Raw genomic sequence first — 20,738 nt, 5'->3', positions numbered from 1 at the left:
TTTTTTTTTTCCTCCTTTTTCTTTTTCTTTTTAATACCTCTGCTGCTGTGCACGGGGCGATCGATGTCAGCCTCTTGGATTGGCGTTAACTCTGAAGTCTTCCCAGCTGATGCCACAGTGCAAAGCGAGCGTTACAGAATCGGCCATCTTGTTTGCTTTTGTTTGTTTTCGTAAGGTGCTTTGTTGCAGTGTGGGCTCAGAGGATTCGAACGGTCATAATCCAGGAGGCTGGCACGCGACCTGCGCATGACTCAACCCGATCCGAGTGGGCGCTCCAGTGCAAATCTCCGCCTACAGGGAATAAAGCCTGGATTACATTATGTGAGCGTACTGGGCGGAGCCGGTGGCAGCCATAAGCCCCTCCCTCTCTGTTGAGTGACAGTCCGTTGGGGGTTGTTGTTGTTGTTGTTTCTTTCTTTGTTTTGTTTTTTTACCACTGGCTGGTTTCAGTCTCTGGACTGGTAGAACAGGATGTAACCCGACTCAGAGTTCTTGGAAATGTCCGACGTCAGACCGTAGAACTCCTCGATCGCCTGAGCGTCAATTTTCTGCAAAAGAAGAAGAAGACACAGGTTGAAGTTCTCGTGGATCCCTACAGTTAAATTAATTTTCCTAGAAGAACACAAGGTCGGTTATCTTAGCTTAGCATAGAGACTGGAAGGACGGGAAACAGCCTGGTCGTGTCTTAAAGGGGACATATCATGGAAATATCACCTTTTGAAGGCTCTTTAACATGTTTGTCTTGCCTTCTGGCCGCCAAAATGTGAGAATTGACCCTAAAAAAATCTTTAACTTGCAGGCTACGTGGTTTTACGAGCTGTTGTTGTCTGACAATGATGTCATTAGTTTTTGAATTTGCATAATCCCACCCCTACCTGGTACCGTTAGAAGGGGCGGGGCAAGCAGTGGTTAATTTGCATTTAAAGGGACAGGCACTGAAACCAGCCGTTCTGAACAGGGCTGTTTTGAGAGGATGAAAAGAGAGTTGTGATGTTTGATCCTTGGGGTATTTTGACTGAAGCATGTCACATACATGTCTTTAAGACACCTGGGAACGATTATAATTTGTGGAAAAGGGGGCATGATATGTCTCCTTTAAGTTTAACACTACGCCAATATAAAAAGAGTTATCTGTAGTTTTAGAGGGTTGGATGCTAAAACTTTTCATGTCCATCCAACCTGCTCTTGTGTACAGTATCTCTGACTGTAGCTCCAGTCTGTCTGGAGATCTGATCGCCTCCCACCAGCCGCTCGGCCTCATCAAACTCTTAGGAAAGAAAGCAAATGCGTGCACATGTACGTGTCCAGACTGCAGAACATCGTGTTCACTTCCCGTTTTGTTTTTAGGAACATAGATGATATTTGTTCCTTCTAATTTTGATGCAGACACAGATCTGATCTCTGTAGCTCATGTCTCTTTGTGATTATTTTAGGTTTTGACCTCATGAGATAATCTGAATCACACATGAAAGATTTCGTATTTTTTAATTTTTCATTCATGTGCTCTGTCTCGCAATGAACATGAAGAGGAAAGAAAAAGATGCCACTCACTCTGTGTTTCCTGGTCACAGAGCACAGATGTAACCGGGCACCAATAAAGTTTTAACCAAAACGGAACATCGTGTTCATATTTTTTGGTTTGAGAGACATTCTTGGACAAACCAGAGCTTTTTTTGTGTTATTTCACTCAAACACAACAGATCTGCTAACAGCTGTGCTCCACTTAGCCCCCCCCCCCCCTCGTAAAAAGACTGTCATTATCAAAATCACTTCTCCAAATGTTTTTGAAAATTAGTTTCCACAAATTTTCCAGACACAGGGGAAAAAAAAAAACAAGGAGAGCGTTTCATGTTCCGACTTGTTTTATCCCCCCAACCTTTGAGCAAAGACGAGCCGAGGACGACAGGTCCGTCTTAGCACAACATAAAAACCCTGTTGAACTTTGTTGTGTAACTGTTTCACTGCGTCTTTTAGCTTGCCATTGAATCTCCATTTAAAGTTCAGGATGTTGACAAGTAACTGGTTAATGTCTGGTTTTTATTTTTGAAACAAACAGGGGGGAAAAATGGGGGTGAAAACAAAACTTTAAGTGCCACAAATGGGAGATAAAGGGGGCAAAGTGGGATGGATATAACTTGTAGGATAAAGCTGTGGAGGCTTGAACAGAAAGCAGCGAGGAGACGGAGAGTGAATCTCCTCAAACCATAAAGAAAATGATAAGTTGGTGTTTTCAGCTCTGCAAACTCAGCGGAATCTGCCACGACTCAGCCAGTGTCTGTCCGCTGGACCAGATGTTGCAGCAGGCGTCCTTCCCATCGTAGTGGAAAAGTACACTGCTGCAGCGATCGAGGGGCTGCAGCAGCTCTGTCTGGACTCAAACAGCGGGGGTGACCTCTCCCCCCCTCCCTCCGTCGAGATTTAAAGTTAAATAAACTAATCTAATTGGGCGAAAGGTCCCGAAGTAGGACGGAGGTTTGATTTTTTTTAAAAAAAGGAGGTTCGAGCCAATTCACAATTAGGTTTCACAACTTATACAATAATGTCCATCCGTTAGCTGCAGTGCCGATCTTTGTTGGGTCAAAGCGGCCGGAGAACCGGGCTAGAACCAGGAACCCACATGGAGAACAGGCAAACTTCACACAAAGAGCTTTGTGTGAAGCTGCAGCTCAAACCACCGGACCACCGCGCCACCCTGACAATGTCCTCCGTGCTAAAACGTGGCAGAGCCGTCGTATCGGTTGCGTCAGACCGGACAGATGTTCCTCATAAATACATGGATCGATTATACACAACCATGCAGATGTGTTTTTCAGACAACTGTTGGTTTCCATTGGATTTACACTGTGCAGATGTTTCATTTCTCAACTTTTCCCGTTTTGTTGAGTTTTTAAGCACCTAAAATTACACTTTAATGCAACATTTACGCTGATTATTACCACAGATTCCACAAATGCAGTCTGGGCCTGCTTATTGATTTTTATCTTGAATGGAAATTAAAGGAAATGAGAGTTATTTTGTTGATAAATCTAAAACGCAACGATGAAATCTGTTGGAAAAGCACATTAAGGTGCAAACGTTTGTGCTCCTAGTTTCTAATAACAGTGATTAATTTCTTCTTTTTTGTTATGATTTAGTTTAATCAGTCAAATGTTTTTGGGCTTCAACAAAATTTAAGATATAATGGAAATTAATATTAAGAACAAGAGCTACAACACTAGCATTTGATTTCCCTGTAATTGGTACAAATTATGGATTTCTTTGCAGCATTTTCTTTAAAACAAATTATGAATCTAAATAATAAAGTATCTATAGAGCAGAAAAAAAACCTTTGCAGAGGGTTTGGTACAGCTCTGTGTGTCTGCAGTCTCAAAAGAAAGTTATACAAACAAAAGAAAACCGCTACTCAACAGTGACGACTGGATCATTAAACCACAATCACTGCACAGTCAGTTAACTGCTGGTGGCTTGATTGCTGCTGCGACGTGCCATCGTGCTCTTCGGCTCAAGGAAAGAAAAATAACAAAGTGAGAGAGAGGCTACTTGGCTGCAGGAAGAACACAGCAACACAGCGAAGCTTTGACCACGGACAAATGTGGTCGATGGCCAACGACCAGGGAGATACGTCATCATACAACTGGTAAACACTGCGCCATAGTGAAGCAGCGACTTCATAGACATGAGCCATCTTTACACTTCATGGTTCAAGAGACACAAGTCTGATTTTTTCTCTTCTTAAATGGCACAGATTGGATCTGTCACATAGGAAAAATACATGAAATCGGATATTGTCCGATTGGTTTCAGGCCTCCTTCATATGTGGAAATAAATTGGACAAATGCCAACACGTCTGATCTAAACAGACAGATTTGATACTTCTAGACATTGCAAGTCGTGCGTCATCAATGCGACAATAGCACCAGACAGTCAACACAAATCAGATATAAGTGCTTCTTCTTATTTTTGTATGGATTTTATTTTGATCTCTCTTTATTTCTTAACAAATTATCTCTTTACTGCAGTGCTTATTATATTTATTTGTTGTATTGACCTAGCCTGGTGTCATTTTGTGTGTCTATTTTTTGTTTTGGTTTATTATTTGTTATTTTAGTTTATTTTATGACTTGTCTTCAATGATACAGCTTGTGTAGCTGTAACAGCTGTACATGAAGGCACACAGCGGTAGATGTTGGCAACCGGAAAGGGATTGGCATAGATGGTGGTGGTGGTTTGGGAGGGGTTTATTGTTATAACTGTTATTGTTGAAATAATGAAAATAAAAAATGTTAATCAGAATTGGGCATCAGCACCTGTAGTGTAAGGACAGCCACAGAATAAATGCTGCGGAGGTGATTAATGATTTAATTAATCCAATTTTCTTCTGGTTTGATAAACCTGTTGTGTCTCCTGGAGCTGGAGGAGGTGTGGAGGCGTGGAGCAGGCGGCTGAGCGCTGTCACACACATGTGGAGGGACGTCAGACTGTCGTTGTTCCTGTGAAGGCTGAAGGGTGCCATGTTGTCGTCTGTCACCACTTCACAGAGGGGAAGCAGATGGTTCTGGAGGAGAAGCGGCGGCGAAGGGTGGCGGAGCCGCAAGAAAAAAACTTTGTGACAACCGAAACATATGCGGAGTGAAAGACTTGAGAAGTTAAAAATAAACACGAGTTTTCACAAGAAGTGCGATCTCGACATCAGCGTCACCTGCCTGCAGATCGTGAAAAAAAAAAAAGAGAGAGAGAAATGGGATGACGAATGAGGGATGGAGCGGCACTCGGTCCTTATTTACAATCTCTCAGACACGACGAGCCGATCAAAGAGGCCTCTGGTTTACGACCGTGTAACCAGGATGAAAAACGCTCCAGTTAGAGAAGGTACAAGGTGAAGATGAGAGGAGAAGAGATGTGGAGATGAGAAGAGGACGAATATGAAGAGGAAAGCGCAGATAAACATGGTTTGTCTTCAGTCTAGACCTCGTCCTCTGGTCCTCAGGTCTCTGTAATCTAAAGCAGCTCTGTTTTCTTTCCCTCCGTCTCCTCCTCCTCTCTTTCTCCTGAGCCGCTGCTTTCATGCACGGCTCTGCTCCTTTTGATCGTATCCTGAGTCCTGATCGCTAAACCCGACTTTTAGCTGCTCATTATTTCAGCAAAAGGTTGAAGTATCTAGGTCGTCCCCCCCCCCCCCCCCCCCCCCCCGCCCCCGCTCGCCGTGAGGGAAATCCAGACACAACATCGGCAGAGCCAGGATCTACACCGAGTCTGGAAGGACGGACGTTTGAAATTCCTGTCGGGCTTGAGGACGAGGTGGAGACGGGTCGGACGATGGAGACCTGAAACTCTTACCTGCTCGGCTGACTCCTGACTTCACCTCTCACTTTATCATTGTTTTGTTTCCTGTTTGTTTCAAAACTGAATTTAAATCCAAAACTAAAAGGTCAAGAAGGACCAAACCTTTTCTTTTCTATTTGAAATGTAATCATTCTGTAAGGTCACTGGGGACGGAAGAGAACTAAAAGAGAACTGAAAGTTGAAAAGTGTGAAAAATGAAAATGTATACATACACCCTTTTATGTCGTAACAATCTCAGGTTTGTCAGTTCTGTATAGAGTGAGAAGAGACAACACCCGGTGTGGCTGCACTCTCATGCTCAGATGTCGAACTTTTATCATTAATAACCAAAAAACAAAGCTGTTTTTTTTTTTTTTGTTCCTTGTTCCTTCATTTTTTGAAAGTTCAATAAATGCTACAGGTCACCGTGACCTAACCCTTGAGTCCCGGTGAACGTTATAAACTGAATCTAAAGGAAGTCACTCATTTTTGTGAGGTGAGGTAACCTTTGACCTCGGACCGACCAAATCTATTCAGTTCATCTTTGAATTTAAGTCGTCATTTGTACCAAATGTGAAGCAGCTCCTCCAAGGCTTTAGATGTGAGACTGAAGCTCTGAACATCTTGAGCTACATTGATCTCACACATATGAAAAGTGTTTGATGATCAAGCTCAAGTCAAAACTCCTCTCTGTTATTCTTTCAACACTTTTCTCTGAGGATGAAACAGAAAACGAAGGAGGAGAAAACCCGTTGTTACCTCTACGATGTCGTCGTCAAACAGCAGCCAGAAGCCGTGGCTCTTGACGATGGTGATGTAGTGTCCACGGTTTGGACCGCTGCAGAGACACAGAGGACGACCAGTACACGTCAGACACATTATTCACAAACGATAATTAATATTTATTCAACAATTCTCTCTCATTCACTTCAGAGAATAGTCTACATCTGGAAAAGACAACACTAAATAATCTGTTGTTTGCACTATTTCTCTTTTAAATGCAGTTTGTTTAATGTTTGTTTTTAAGTCTTTATGCAACACCGCAGCCCTGGAGGATCACCGTCTTCATCTCACTGTGTACTTGTTCTCTACTGAACTGACAATAAAGCTCTGTTGAATCAAGGCGTTGAATATTTGATGTAGTTCCACCACTGAGGAAACAGACGTTCAAAGCTTATGAACGAACGTGTTGTTATCAAACTGTGTCATCTGACTGTGGTGAACGCGGCGGGGGGCGTTCAGAGGTGAAACACTAGTTCTACAGCATCTTGTTGTGTGGTTGAACCAAGACGACGTGTGGTTTCTAACATGTTTACATCAACAGTGTGTTTATATATGATGCAGATCTGCCTGAGGGAAACAACAACAACATGTGCAGGTTCACAGAGAGTTGGTTGATAATCGTCCTCAAAACATGAGTGCGTTTCAAAGAGCTGGATGTAAACAAAACTTTACTATAATCACATATAAAAAAAAACATTTTATAAAGTAACATTGTTGTCAATAACATCAAAAGGAAACATCTTGTTTGTTGTCGTACCTGCCACAGTGCACGACGACGGCCACCAGGTCGTACATGCGGTCGGGGTTGGTGGCGTCCCCGGACGTGTTGAAGAGGCGGAGCTCCAGCGGGAAGACGACGCGATAGGACAGTTTGGTGTAGCGGTGCAGCTGGTCCATGTATTTAAAGCGCTTCAGGTGGAGGGCGAGGATCATGGGAAGTTTCTTTACCCTCATCCTGACCGGAGAGAGACATGTTAAAGTGGTTTTACAGGAGTTCCTGAGGCTTTGGTGCATTTGAACACTGCGCGCGCTCGGCCTCGAGAGGCTCGCAAGGACTTTTTATTGAAAGAGGAAAAATCCAAGTGAAAATAAATAAAGAGCCGGGCTTTGTACAAAGGTCAGCGGGGGAAAAAAACACCAGGAGAGAAGTAAAAAAGTCAGACAAAGAGAAGCAGGGTGAATCGTCCCCGACACAAAAAAGGCAAAAAAAGCTTTCCATGTTGACACTATTATTACTGCTGCACCACCAGGAACAAGAAGGCAGCTCTCTGTCGCTTTGTGTTTATACAGACGGCGTCGCTGGTGACACTAATGGATTAAACATGGTGGACGGTAAAAACACGGGTCCAACATCTTCTTCTTCTTGCTCTGAGGCTCAGCGGTTAATAATAACACACACACCTCCGCCTCAATCAGATTTACACACCTATGATCAACTTCTCAGAAAGCAACAGGAAGGCTCACCCCCCCCACCCCACCGCCTGGTTGCTGTAGTAACATCAAGATGTGGTTTCAGAGGGTACATGCTAATGGAAATTTTTTATTTTTTTTTAAAGAAAAAAAAGAATGATGTGTATTTGTGTCCGCGTAGATAGAAACTTTAACTGCTCCCACAACGACTGCAGAGACACTGAGGCGCTGATCTGGAGACGACGGGTTTGTCAGTGTGAAGAGCTGCGAGTTTCACAACGGGCAGAAACCTCTTCACATCAGTTTACTTTGTCTTACAGGAACAGAAATAACATGCACAAATGTGTTGGTGGATACTCTGAGTTAAAAAGTCAGATAGAAAATGTACATGTTCAGAAAAGGATCAGAGAGAGTAGAAATGATGATAAAGAAAGAAAAGGATCAGTAAGAATAGAAATGATGATAAAGAAAAGAAAGAAAAGGATCAGTAAGAGTAGAAGTGATGATAAAGAAAAGAAAGAAAGAAAAAGATACGAAGGAGTAGAAATGATGATAAAGAAAGAAAAGGATCAGTAGGAGTAGAAGTGATGATAAAGAAAGAAAATGATAAGTAGGAGAAGAAATGATAAAGAAAGAAAAGGATCAGTAAGAGTAGAAGTGATGATAAAGAAAAGAAAGAAAGAAAAAGATACGAAGGAGTAGAAATGATGATAAAGAAAGAAAAGGATCAGTAGGAGTAGAAGTGATGATAAAGAAAAGAAAGAAAGAAAAAGATACGAAGGAGTAGAAATGATGATAAAGAAAGAAAATGATAAGTAGGAGAAGAAATGATGATAAAGAAAGAAAAGGATCAGTAGGAGTAGAAGTGATGATAAAGAAAAGAAAGAAAGAAAAAGATACGAAGGAGTAGAAATGATGATAAAGAAAGAAAAGGATCAGTAGGAGTAGAAGTGATGATAAAGAAAAGAAAGAAAGAAAAAGATACGAAGGAGTAGAAATGATGATAAAGAAAGAAAATGATAAGTAGGAGAAGAAATGATGATAAAGAAAGAAAAGGATCAGTAAGAGTAGAAATGATGATAAAGAAAGAAAAGAAAGAAAAAGATACTAAGGAGTAGGAATGATGAAACTCAGGAAACTCGATGTGCAGCTAATGTCACTCACCTTTTCTGGGCTTCCTGTTTGCTGCGACACTGCTCACAGTAGTACTTGTATTCACTGCATAATGTCTCTGTGTTGCTGAAGCCCCTGTTCAGAGGACGAGGAGAGACAGACACACACACACACAGACACACAGACCTGCATTTAAAACAGCTCTACACACACTGCGGTCCTGAGCCGGTAACGACTCGTCCGTCTCGCCGTCTTTCCTGTGACTTTGAGCATCAGTTGAGCATGAACAGGTTAATTTTCTGGGCGACGGCTGTTTGTTACCTGAGACAGTGTGTGATGGACGTGTTCTGCTCCACGTCCACCGACAGGTCCAGGAAGTCCTCGTCTTTACTGCTCACCTGGAAACAGAAAGTTACAGAGACGCTCAAGGTCACGTTGAGGGCTTTACTGAACCGGCAGAAAAAAAAACTTGCAGCGTAAGTTGTTACGACTGTTGTGTTTAGGTTTTGTCCTTCATGTCTCATTTACAGCCGTCTTTATACAACACATTCAAGTGCAGGGATTGTGATGCAGTCAGATCTGCTCCTGGACGTGGACACTTTTTCCTCTTTCTGATTGAATTCATTCTGCATGAGTCTTTTGGGTTAAAGGGATAGTTCAACATTTTGACAAACTGGCCCATTGCCATAATCCCTACAGTTTTAGTACGAAATAATACCAGAACGTTACAAGACAGAGTTGTTTTAGAGGTAAATTCATGCAAAACCGCTGATCGGGGCAGTTTTTCAGCAAGCAGTCTCTGCATTTACCTCTAAAACAGCTCTGTCGCGTAACGTTCTGTTATTATCTCATAGCGTGGTGAATGTGCAGGTCACAACTTGTCCACCAGAGCGTTTTGGAGTTGTTGGATTGTGTATTTGATGAGTTTGATGAGGGAAACCAAGAAATCCCATTAGCTTCCGTAGCGTAGCTCTGAGCAGCTCGCCGTTCTAAAAATAGCTTGCACCGACAATTAAAAGTAATGAACCTACTGCGATGACTATAGGGATTATGGCAATGAGCCAATTTGCCAAAATGTTGAACTATCCCTTTAACAGATAATTACATGCTTGTATTCTTAGTATTTAGTATCACAGAGTCTGTAGCTGAAGCTCGGACACTCACAGCTTCACAGTTGAGGCAGCGCGTCTCGTTGGTCAGTGTCCCCTGGAAGATCTCGTGGACCCAAGTCTGTTGTGTCTCCTTCCCTCCTTCGCCTTCTCCTCCTCCTCCTCCTCCTCCACCTCCTCCTCCTCCCCCTCCTTCACTTCCTCCTCCTCCTCCTCCTGCACTTCCTCCCCCTCCTCCTCCTCCGTTCTGCACCAGTTTCCCGTTCTGCTGCCGCTCCTGGCTCTTCTCCTCCTGCAGCAGGTCTGCGATGGTGTTGAGGAGGTAGTTGAGGAATTCGTGGGCGTCCTGCTGCATGTAGTTGTCAAACAGCTCTGAGGGGCGACACAGGTGGAGAGGTGTGGAGGTGCGTGAGGAGACGGGAGGAGGAGGGGGAAAGACAGCAAAAGCATGAAAAAAAAAGGACATACAGAGAAGTGGAAAAGAGGAAAATAGACACGAACGTGACAGAAGACACAGAAATAGACGACGAATGAGGAAGGAAGGCGTCGAAGAAAGAGGGAACAGAAAATAAACATCATCAGCACATGTTGGCGAGGAGCAACGAGCCAATTAAGACCGCCTCTGCTTTTTCATCTGATATCCACTCCAGGGTTTGGCTGACAATTTTATTTCCTCAGCTGAAACTAAATCAACCCCACTCCCCCTCCCCCCTCGTCTCACACTCCTTCCCTTTTCCTCCTCTTCTTTTTCTTCTCATCTAATATCTCAGCTGTGTTGCTTCAATACAGGAAGTCGTGCGTTTAAATTCCCCGACAGGTGCAACAGCAACGCGCCACGTCACGTCTTATGATAAATAATACAACAATACTGATGGTGCCGTGTTCCTACCATTCTCTTTTCTCAGCCGTGAGATGAACTTCTTGGGAGGGATGACGCCGACTTTCTTCTTCTGCGTGGCGATGCTGTTGAACAGGTCGGCCAGGCAGGTGAGGAGGGACTCCTTACGACGTGGCTGCACCTGGAGGAGGAGGAGGAGGAGGAGGAGACAGTTAAGGTGGAGGTGAGGCAGTGTCCAACTCAGGATGAACATTGACATTTTATCTAATCTATACGAGCGATGATATCAAACTATAAAAACACCCACACAGAAGGTGATGCAGGTGAAAGGTAACGGGTTCCATTCCTAGTATAGTTGTAATTGGATCATACTCATGCTCACCCACTCATACACAATCATTTTACACTTGTACATACTCACAATTTTATTTTGACTCTTCTTGTTATAATAAGGCACTTTTATTCCTTTCTTTTTTTGCTGGATTGAATTGTTCTTGAATCTTTGCATATTTTAGGGTTTTTAACTTCTCCCGCACTTACTACCGGTATTTTTGTTTCATTTCTGTTTTTGAAATTGTCTTTGATTTTTATGGTGCAAATAAATAAAACAAAACTAAAACTAAAAAAACAGCTACAGGATAAAGGTCAAATACAAAAGGTTTGTATTAAAAGCTCCATACAGTATAAAGGTAGATGTTTGTATTAAAGCTCCATACAGTATAAAGGTAAGTGTTTGTGTTAAAGCTCCATACAGTATAAAGGTAGATGTCCATGTGTAGTGTGATTATAAAGCAGCTCTAGGTTCTATATTAATACCGTGAAAGTATCAAAGCCTCAGTCCACAGAGAAATGCACACAGGCTGTATTCAGAAACTGAGCCTTAAAACCAGCCGTCAGGACTTCCTGTCACTCTGTGATGTCACAACGAAGCAGTCAGCTAAGTGAGTGTTTTGATCTGAAATCTGCTCTATATTTATTGGCTCACTCATAAAACAGTCAGCCAATGAGAAGAGTGGTTCAGCGCCTCCTCTCTTCTGATTGGCTGACACCAACCAGCCTAAAAGGGTTAGGGTATGCTGTAAAAAAAACAAAAAAAAACGGTTTGGGTTCTTAAAACTACAAATATATCTTCTTACGGATCAACACAGGGGGAGACTAAAATATGAACCTTTAATGAAGATTAATATTTTTCCTGACATGCAACTCCACCAGTTGTACTTTTCGTATTTTAAATCAAGCTACATCTGTTGGGGAAAATTTTGTCCCAGACACTTCGAGCGAGGAGTCCAAGGATAAGATAGCCTGAAGTGAAACGTGAAATATTCCTACCAAAGGAAAACATACTGTAAATTCCACATCGAGGTGGAAGTGTATCTCCAAGTGCAGTCGTGTCCTCATTCTCTCTCTCTCTCACTCCCTTGACGGCATCTGGAGTAGTTTTTAGGTTTTTGGAGCTGCAACTTGTGACATGTAGTGACAGACAGCAGTAACTCTTTGGCTGCTTGACAAGTTGATTCGGTTCCTTGTCAGTTCCTCGCGAGTGAAAAGATATCGGAGATGCTCCGTCTGCCTTGTCAGGACAGGAATCTATTTCCTCGCGGCAGGGAAACACATTACAGGAGCCACCGAGTTCATAAGCAAGACGAGCGCTTGCAAATTTCTCCTCCGTCTGCACTTTTCTTTTTTCTTTTTTTAAATAAATCATTAGCAACAGTCGGCTACTCTCAGGGACGTGTCAGGGCTCAGCTAGGAAGAAGATTAAACTGATAAAAAAGTGGAGTTTATTATGACTTTGGCGTAATTGCTGCTGCTCCGGTCATCGGTTCCCATCAGTTGTGATAAAACTGCACCTGCCAACTTAAATTGCTGAAGTCTTGTAATGCGGCAAAGTATGCTGCTAAAAATAGGCCCCGTCTGTCTGGGCAACAAGGAGCAAGGAGCAGTCAAGATGACGAGACGCAGGGGTTGAAAACAAAGCCTCGGGTCGGTCGGTCGGTCGGAGTTATTTAGACGAGAGAGAGAAAGAAAAAGGGGTAAAAACTGTTAAAAACCATGCAGACAGGTTGTGTGTGCTTCTCCTGCAGAGGCGAGGAAGCCGCGGGGCGTGTTTAGATTAACATTAGGTTGTGATTAGGCCTGGCGGTGATGAGATGAGACGGGACCGTGGGGCGGCTGGAGCTCAGACCGGACTCGGGGAGGAGATAAGGTGAAACAGATGTGGCTCAACGGCAGGTTCAGACGCAGACCCACACCATATTTGTAGCAGTGAGGGACGGATGGATGGATTATTGGCAACGATCTCAGGTGCACTCGCTTCAGTTTTGGATTAAAAAAACAAAAAAAAACAGTGTCTGTTTTTGTTGCTCCATTGGCCCCAATTACACAGATGAGCTGCAGCATCTAAGATGTTACTCTGGTGATGGGCCGGACCAGTAAAATAACAGCATGATAACCTATAAATAAAAAGAAATTAGAATTTTTCCCTTTGTGTTAGTACATTAAGATGTTTACAGTTACGTAATTAACTATCCTTTTACAAAACATATTATTAACAACCGGAAATTTCTTGATAAAAACAAAATATGTGCAATTTCAACAATATTATGCCTCTTCTGCCGTCCATGTTATTTTCACACTAGGCAAATTCATCCTCAGGGTCGAATTTGACGCCAGTTTTGGCCCACGGGCCGCACGTTTGACACCCCTGCTGTACAGTGTGGGAATAAAGGTTTTGAATTTAATTTATACAAACTGTCACAATATTACTATTTATAACTATTTATCGTACTAACAGAAATTTGCTTGGACACACTTTGTGTTTTTGAGTAAAATCACAATTCTTGGTCGAAGTTATAGTGATAGTGCATATCCTTCTATCACTTTGATATTTCTTTTCAGACGTTTGTAGTCAGCATGCAGCTTAGTTTCCTTTTTTTTATTTTTTATACTATTTTGGGTTTTATTTTATTTTTTAGAAATTGTATATTTTTAATGCAGTTTTTTTCCCTGTTTCCAACTCTTACTGTTAAATGTTTTGTCTTTATGTAAAGCACATTGTGTTGCCCCTTGGTATGAAATGTGCTATATAAATAAATATGCCTTCTTTGCCTAGTTTAACAGATGACAGCAGCTACAAATACCAAGCCTGTGTTTTCAAACTAACATCCAGAGAAAATATTATCTTACAGTCGGGCAAATATGGTGTTTAAAACGCATTCTTTCAGCCTGAGCGACGCCGTGTCCACCGTACACGTCTGTGGAGAGGTATACTGCTCTCGCTCCGTTACTGCTATGGCGTTTCTGTCATCACTTACCTTGTATGCCAACACCTTCTCCCTGAACGGTCGACAGAAATACAGAGCCTGCAGCACTGAGTTACAGTAGCAGGTGTTGCCAAACTAGAGAGAGACAAAGAGACAAAGAGAAAAGAAAGGTGGAGGGCTGAGTGGAGGGGGTTTGTTCAGCAGCAGAATCACTCATTAATGATGAAATGAACCTTTAAATAATGAAAATGAATGTTTCCTCTGAGTTTATAATCAAGTCTGTAATAAATGTTGTGTAGCTTTGATTGATACTCACGTTGACCAATCCGAAGTAGTGTTCATTAACGGGAAACTGTTCCGGTCCAATCTCCTTTTCCAAGGCAGAGGCATTGGCGCCCTGGAGGAGGAGGAGGAGGAGGAGCAGGAGGAAGAGGAGGAGGAGGAGAAGGAGAAGAGGGGGAAAAAAGAGAGGAGGAGAAGGATGGGAAGAAGAGGAGGAGGAGCAGGAGAAGAAAGAGGAGGAAAAGAGGAGGAGAAGAAAGAGGAGAAGAAAGGGGAGGGAAAAGAGGAGGAGGAGAAGAAAGAGGAGGCCGGGACGGAGAAGGACAGAGAGGAGAAGAAAAAGGAGGAGGAGGAGAAGGAGAAGAAAGAGGAAAAGAGGAGAAGAAAATGGAGGAAAAGGAGGAGGAAGAGAAGGAGAAGAGGGGGAAGGAGAGAGAGGAGAAGAGAGAGGAGGACAAGAGGAGGAGAAGAAAGGGGAGGAAAAGAGGAGAAAGAGAGAGACGAGGAGAAAGATGAGGAGGAGAAGGAGAAGAAAGAAGGGGAAAAAGAGGAGGAGGAGAAGGAGGAAAAACAGGAGGAGGAAAAAGAGGAGGAGAAGGAGAAGAAAGAGGAGGAGCAGGGGGAGGAAGAGGAGGAGAAAGAGGAGAAGAAGGAGGAGGAGGAGAAAGAGGAGCAGGGGGAGGAAAAAGAGGAGAAGAAGATCATCAACACATGATGACATAATACAACTATAAACACCTGCGTCATATATTTGTTCTTCATGATGCTCTACAATGAGATGATCCTGTTTAAACTTTATCTCTTGTCCTCCACTTCCTCTCCATTGTTTCCTGCTTCTCCCTCTCTCTCTGCTCTGCTGGACCGTCCAACATCTGGCTGCTGCAGCTGTGCCCCCAGCTTCATATCCTGTTTCTACACACATACACACACATTTGCCCCCACTGCACTGCACACCGTCAGCCTCATCACCACCAACGTTTTCTAGACTAATTAAAAAAAGCTCATTTGTAAAAACAATTTTGATGTAAACCACCAGCATAATAGAATAATATACATTATATTATATAGATAATATTACCAGCTGATGTGCCTGTGAATTACTTTTCCTTATCATTTTATACAGATTTTGTGACTGTATCCATCATATCATTTCATTCTCCAAATTATCATATCCGTATTTTTTATTCTTTTCTATCTGCAAAGGATTAATAAAGTACTTTTCTATTCTATTCTAATCTAAATACAGACAGGCCACAGAAGCTGCTCCACCAGCTAATTCACACCAGGCAGTAACTGGACGACGTATCTGTTATTGTTAAGCAGCTGCTTTGACATGTGGATGATGGTTTGTTATTAAAAAGCCACTTCCTGATTTTTTCATATGACTCACTGACGTCCAAATTCCCACATTTCCTCCCATGACTCAGCTCTGAACAACATTGACGGTAACGCAATGTGATCTTCCATCAGTAAATAAGTGTCACATTTTTACTTTGGGTAACATTGAAAGTCGATGGAAATATACTGCAAAGATGTAAAATGAACCATCTGTGTTTTCGTACGCCTTTTTTATCAATAAAAAAGTCTGTGAATGTGTAGAAAGAAGGAAAAACATTGAGAATTTATGTGTAAATGACATCATCTGTGAGGTCACACTAACGCTCCTGCTGCCAAGCCACTTTTGTAGAGAAAAATAAAGTAGAAATTCAAAGCGAAAAAAGAAAAAAAAAAAGTACCATGTCTTTATCTCAACCCTCTGAATTCCCACACTGTGTTTGGCCCTGAAGCGGCACAATTAAGTTACAAGTACAAACCCTGGCCTTGATCTGGGTTTTCAAAAAGCAGAGGCACAAAACACAATTTACTACCAGAACCGAGTGTGTGTGTTTGTATATGTCTGTGTTTGTGTGCCAGGGTTTTCAAAGCGAGACACTAAAGCAGCCGTTTAACATGGAAACACTGTGAAGGCTCAACTGACGGTGGCTTATTATCTATCATCTATAATCTATCACCCATCAGCTCGGAGTAATAAGTGATGTATCAATAGTTTTTTGGCAACCAAATCATCTGCAAGTCATCGTGAAGCCTTTTTCCCTCTGTCCGTCATCTGGTCTGAGTTTCCAGAAATTAAATATTATATTAAGTCAGCAGAGAGAGAGAGAGAGAAGAGGAGGAGTATGATGATGAGGATGATGAGGATGATGATGACGGTGATAACGATGATGCAGTTTTTCCTTCAGGGGTGACTGGGGCTGGACGGAGCTGAGCCACACCGCTGTTATTCATCATTACCACCATCATCATCATGCTGCTGCTGCTGCTGCTGCTTCAGTTCTGGTCCAATCGACACGAGGTGAAGCAGACGAAGACGTGGCTGAGGTTTATTTATCAAACAAACCGTGCAGGCTTGTAAACTAAGACAGCAGCAGCACACGAAAACAAGCTCCACTGTGCCACAACAACATCAACAACCACAAAAAAGCAGGCACAGGTGCAAGTATCTGTGATAAGATCTGTTCAGGTTTAGTAAATCCAGGCTTAATTTAACCTGAAGTTTCATTTTCAGTGCTGGTTTGCAGCGGCAGCTTTAAAACAAAAAACAACAACAACAACAACTCTGTTTTGGAAATGAAAGCGAGGTGAACTCCGCCAGCTGCTCAGAGCAGAGCAGATTGAAGAAAGAAGAACCGCCGGCTTCAGTGGAAACAGAACGACAGACGGGAGGGTTCAAGTGACTGTTCTGCTTTGTCACGCAGACGAGACGAACGTGACAGACTTCAACTTCAAATACACCACACCCCAAAAAAAATACTGAGTCAAGAGAGAACAGATGAAAAACCAACAAACGGAACAGAACAAAATCAAAACACGACAGAACAAATCAGTCCCTGTCTCGTCTAAAAGCTGCTTCACAGTGAAATCAAATGATTAGGAGGAGTCACGACTGACCATTTCCTATATTTTGTTTCTCTAAAAACCATCCGCTCAAATATGTTGCCACATCGCAGATTCAGAGGTGATTTTATATTAAAAAGAAAAACCCAGTCCAGCTCTGGTCTCCACGGCCCGGACGCTGACTCTCAAGGCTTCACCGGCTGAATTGATTTTCAGAAAAAAAACAAAACAAAACCTTCCCAGAAGAAACTGGTCGACTGCCAGCCACAGCTAATGTTCAGCCTTGTTGTTAGTGTTTGTCCGGCACGGGCCATTATAAATGATGCTGACCTCCTCACTTTAAAAGCAGTGATGGGAATAACAGCGTGCGAGTAATCAAAAAAGTGACTGTTTCCGCCGTTATAACACCGTTACTGACCATAAAATGCGCCGTTACTTGACTCAAGATGTCCCGTCACAAAATAATACACCCATTAAAGTGTAGCTACGTTATCTACACATTTTTTCAGTCCATCAACAAGTCGGAAAAAGATGGTTAGTTCCAGATAAACATGAGGTTAGGGGGGCGAGTCCAAGTAATTTGACATATTTGAGCATTTTATTGAAAAAATAACGCAATAGTTAGTTTTCCTGGTAATTAGTTACTTTTATAATGTAGCAATTCAGTTACTAACTCTGTTACTTTTGGGGGGAAAGCAGCTAGTAACTATAACTAATCACTTTTTTAAAGTAATGTTACACGCTGTTGTGTGTGTGTGATGATCTTTATGTCTATGCACAGGCTGAAGTCAGAGCTTTCTGCTTTCAGCACATACACACAGACACACACACACACAGACAAACACACACAGCAGCAGCAGCGGTGGCGGCCAACAAATTAAAAAGACTGCAGCAGCAGACAGACTCCTCGGTGGCATCTGCCGAGCCGTCTGTCAGCTCTGGAAGGTGCAGCAGGTAGAAGGAGGATGAATTACAGTCAGAAGTTAATCTTGTGGCTTTAAGCCGACCCACCCGCCCGCTGCTGACCAACAAACAAACAAACACAGGCAGAGAGCAGAAGAGTGAGCGAGCGGTTGCTTTAAATACAACGAGAGCTCCTAGTTCGACCTCTTCACCCTTGACCTCCTCGTCTGTAATAACCTGTCCAACCGGTTGCTGACTGTCCTCCTGCTGCAGGATCTGTGTCGACGCTGCCCGGTGTGTTAACAAGCATCAGGTGTTTTACAGCGAGTTCCTCCTCCTCTGTCGTTACGTAGCCTGTAGCCCTGACCTCTGACTTTGCTGGATTTCTGTGCCAGGATCAATAAAAGTATCGGGTTATGAACAAACGCCTCTGTAAAATAATGTTATTTAGGAGTGGATGTAACCCTCAGGAAGCATCGCAGGTGACGGGTTAAAGAGAGACAGCGAGGGGATTTCACAGTCGACTGAACCAAAGGCGACACACTAGAGACAGATAATCAATATCCAATCATTCCTTATTAACCCTAATTAATAGTCTACTGCTCTATTAAAAGAGCTACTTATTATGAAAAGCCCAAAACCTGGACATCAGCTAAGTGTTGGTCCAGAAGGAAAACATTCACAGTGGGTGTGTATACATATTATACAGTATATCCCATGACAGGAAATGCTTACATTTCTCCATCACATGAAGAGACAGCAACGTCAGCTGGCTGCGCTGTTTACATTCACATCACCGTGCCGGTGTTTAACCATTAATTTACACATATTTTTTTACAAGTGTATCTTCACATTGTCATCTTTTGACCATTTCCAAGTGTAAAAATCAAACAGATCATTGTTGACAGTTGCTTTTGCTAATCCTACACACATTCTCACTTACATGCACATTGCATCATAATGTTTGTTGCGTCTCTAGTCTCAAAGGGGCAAGAAACATCCTGTCTGACCCCTCACACCCAGGCAAAGGGTCTCTACAACCACAAACAGCTTTAAACCGTGGGCGGTGATTAGACTTTTAACCTCATAACATTGTAATTGACTGTATTGAACAATAAGGAACATATTCTTACATAATTCATCTTTTTTTTACTCACTTACAGTACAATATGTGCATGTCCCTATGACTGTTTATTTATTTCTCTTTCTTTTTATTCTTTTACTTATTCTTTATTATTAGCAGGGCCATAATATTGTTGTTTTAAGTAGTTTTAAGTGCTAAAGACTATTCTATTCTTTCCTATAGTATCGTTGTTGATATGTTTATTTATTGTGTAATGTTTATTTTTGGCCAGGTCGTGTAATTTGTTCTCAAATATTTTACCTGGATGAATAAAATGTTAAATAAAAATAGAATAAGAAATATTTTAAAGAGAAACCGGATGCTGTTGCTTTGTTTTAGTTTTTTTCTGGACTAAACAACTTTGTCCAAAACCAGGCTAGCAGGCTAAGCTAACTAACTGTTAGCTGGTCAGCCCTGCCCTTCTCGGCGTAAACAAAACTACAAACCGGGTCAATAAACTGTCAAACAAGCTCAGTTTAGGCACAAATTAACCGGCTTTGATTAAACTAAACCACAATATCCATAAAAAGACCGTCACTGGGCGCAGCTGTACAACTTTCCGTGTTATTATCATCATCATGTTGTGCTAGCCGCTCCGTTAGCTTAGCGCCACCGGCGAGCAGCGGACCGGACCGGGCCGGATCGCGGCTCCTCCTTCCCCCTCTTTCTTTCCTCCTCCTTCTATCTTCTTACCATCGTACAAATCGAGGCGATCTTTCGGACTGTCATCAGTATTTCCATCCGTAAGCCGCCATGGTGGACCGAACCAACCCCGATGTTGAAAATGGTGAGAGCCGACGATGCGGCGGCGGCTGCTGCGGCGGAGTTTCCGGGGACTGGAGCCTCTCAGCCTGGTTCTGCCTCTGACTGGTGTCGCTGCCGCTGTCAGTTAAAACAGGACGGAGCAGCCGCGTCCGGTCAGGCGCTTTCAAAATAAATCACCGCCGTTGATAGCTAATGCAGCCTAGTCTATGAGCACAATAAAAGGTTAAAACAAAAATAGTAGCCTACAAAATTGAACAATATCAATATGAAACGTTTGACCACCAGTTCCAGCAGTCACTACAGATTTTTTTTTTTTTTACAGTGTTAGGGATGTTACCTTTAAAAAGTAGCCTAGGTTAACCCACTTTCCCCAAAAAGTAACTGTTAGTCACTGAATTAGGCTACATTATAAAAGTAACAAAGTACCTATAGGCCTACCCACCACCTAACCCATAACCTCCTGTTTAACTGGAACTAACCTCACTCAATATACTGAGTGAGTTAGGCTACCTACTCAAAAAAAAAAGGCAGTAGGCCAGTAGGCACAGTAGGCTGTACTGAGTGAGTTGGATAGTTAGGCCTACAGATAAACAGCTTTTTTTCTGACTAGTTGATCTGCTCAAACATATAGCGTAGCCTACACCTTAACATTATTTTGTGACAGGATTTCTGTCATTTCTTGAGTCAAGTAACGGCACATTTAATTGTCAGCAACAGTGATAGCGTTATAACGGGGAAACAGTAACTTTTTTGATTACTCATTACTGAAAAAAGTAGCGCCGTTACACCATTATTCCCATCACTGGATTTTTATAATATAAAATTTAGGCCTATAACACTGGAATATTTCAAGCACATTTCAATAGCAGTAAGCTATAATAACCCTGTGAGGAGCTGTATCAGATACTCCTCTAGCCTGAATACATTCTTCA

At 42.5% G+C, this 20,738-nt stretch overlaps 1 protein-coding gene across 1 annotated transcript; it reads right to left on the bottom strand.

The window, feature by feature from the left end:
* Positions 1–408: 408 nt before the first annotated feature.
* Positions 409–19,918, bottom strand: usp12b (ubiquitin specific peptidase 12b). Its single transcript, XM_085806337.1, has 10 exons — positions 19,735–19,918; positions 14,155–14,235; positions 13,890–13,973; positions 10,627–10,756; positions 9,793–10,109; positions 8,950–9,026; positions 8,680–8,763; positions 6,863–7,060; positions 6,082–6,160; positions 409–548 (listed from the first exon to the last, which is right to left on the bottom strand). Exons 1-10 carry the CDS (start codon positions 19,780–19,782, stop codon positions 447–449), a joined length of 1,200 nt encoding a protein of 399 aa, XP_085662463.1. The 5' UTR covers positions 19,783–19,918; the 3' UTR covers positions 409–446.
* Between the last annotated feature and the right edge of the window lie 820 nt (positions 19,919–20,738).

This window comes from Trachurus japonicus, chromosome 18 (genome assembly GCF_045865225.1).
Source record: "Trachurus japonicus isolate A0001 chromosome 18, Traja_1.0".
NCBI classification, from domain to species: Eukaryota; Metazoa; Chordata; class Actinopteri; order Carangiformes; family Carangidae; genus Trachurus; species Trachurus japonicus.
Note: the sequence above shows the minus strand (reverse complement) of the source record. Positions and strands in the feature narration are given on the sequence as shown.

Bases quoted from the DNA above. Each gene is read 5' to 3' on its own strand.
- usp12b (XM_085806337.1), bottom strand. From the start codon at position 19,782: ATGGAAATACTGATGACAGTCCGAAAGATCGCCTCGATTTGTACGATG. The intron at 10,757-13,889 runs GTAAGTGATGAC...CTCCTCCTCCAG, and splicing joins AGAAGGTGTTGGCATACAAG to GTGCAGCCACGTCGTAAGGA. The intron at 549-6,081 runs GTAACAACGGGT...CTTCTTTTGCAG, and splicing joins TTGACGACGACATCGTAGAG to AAAATTGACGCTCAGGCGAT.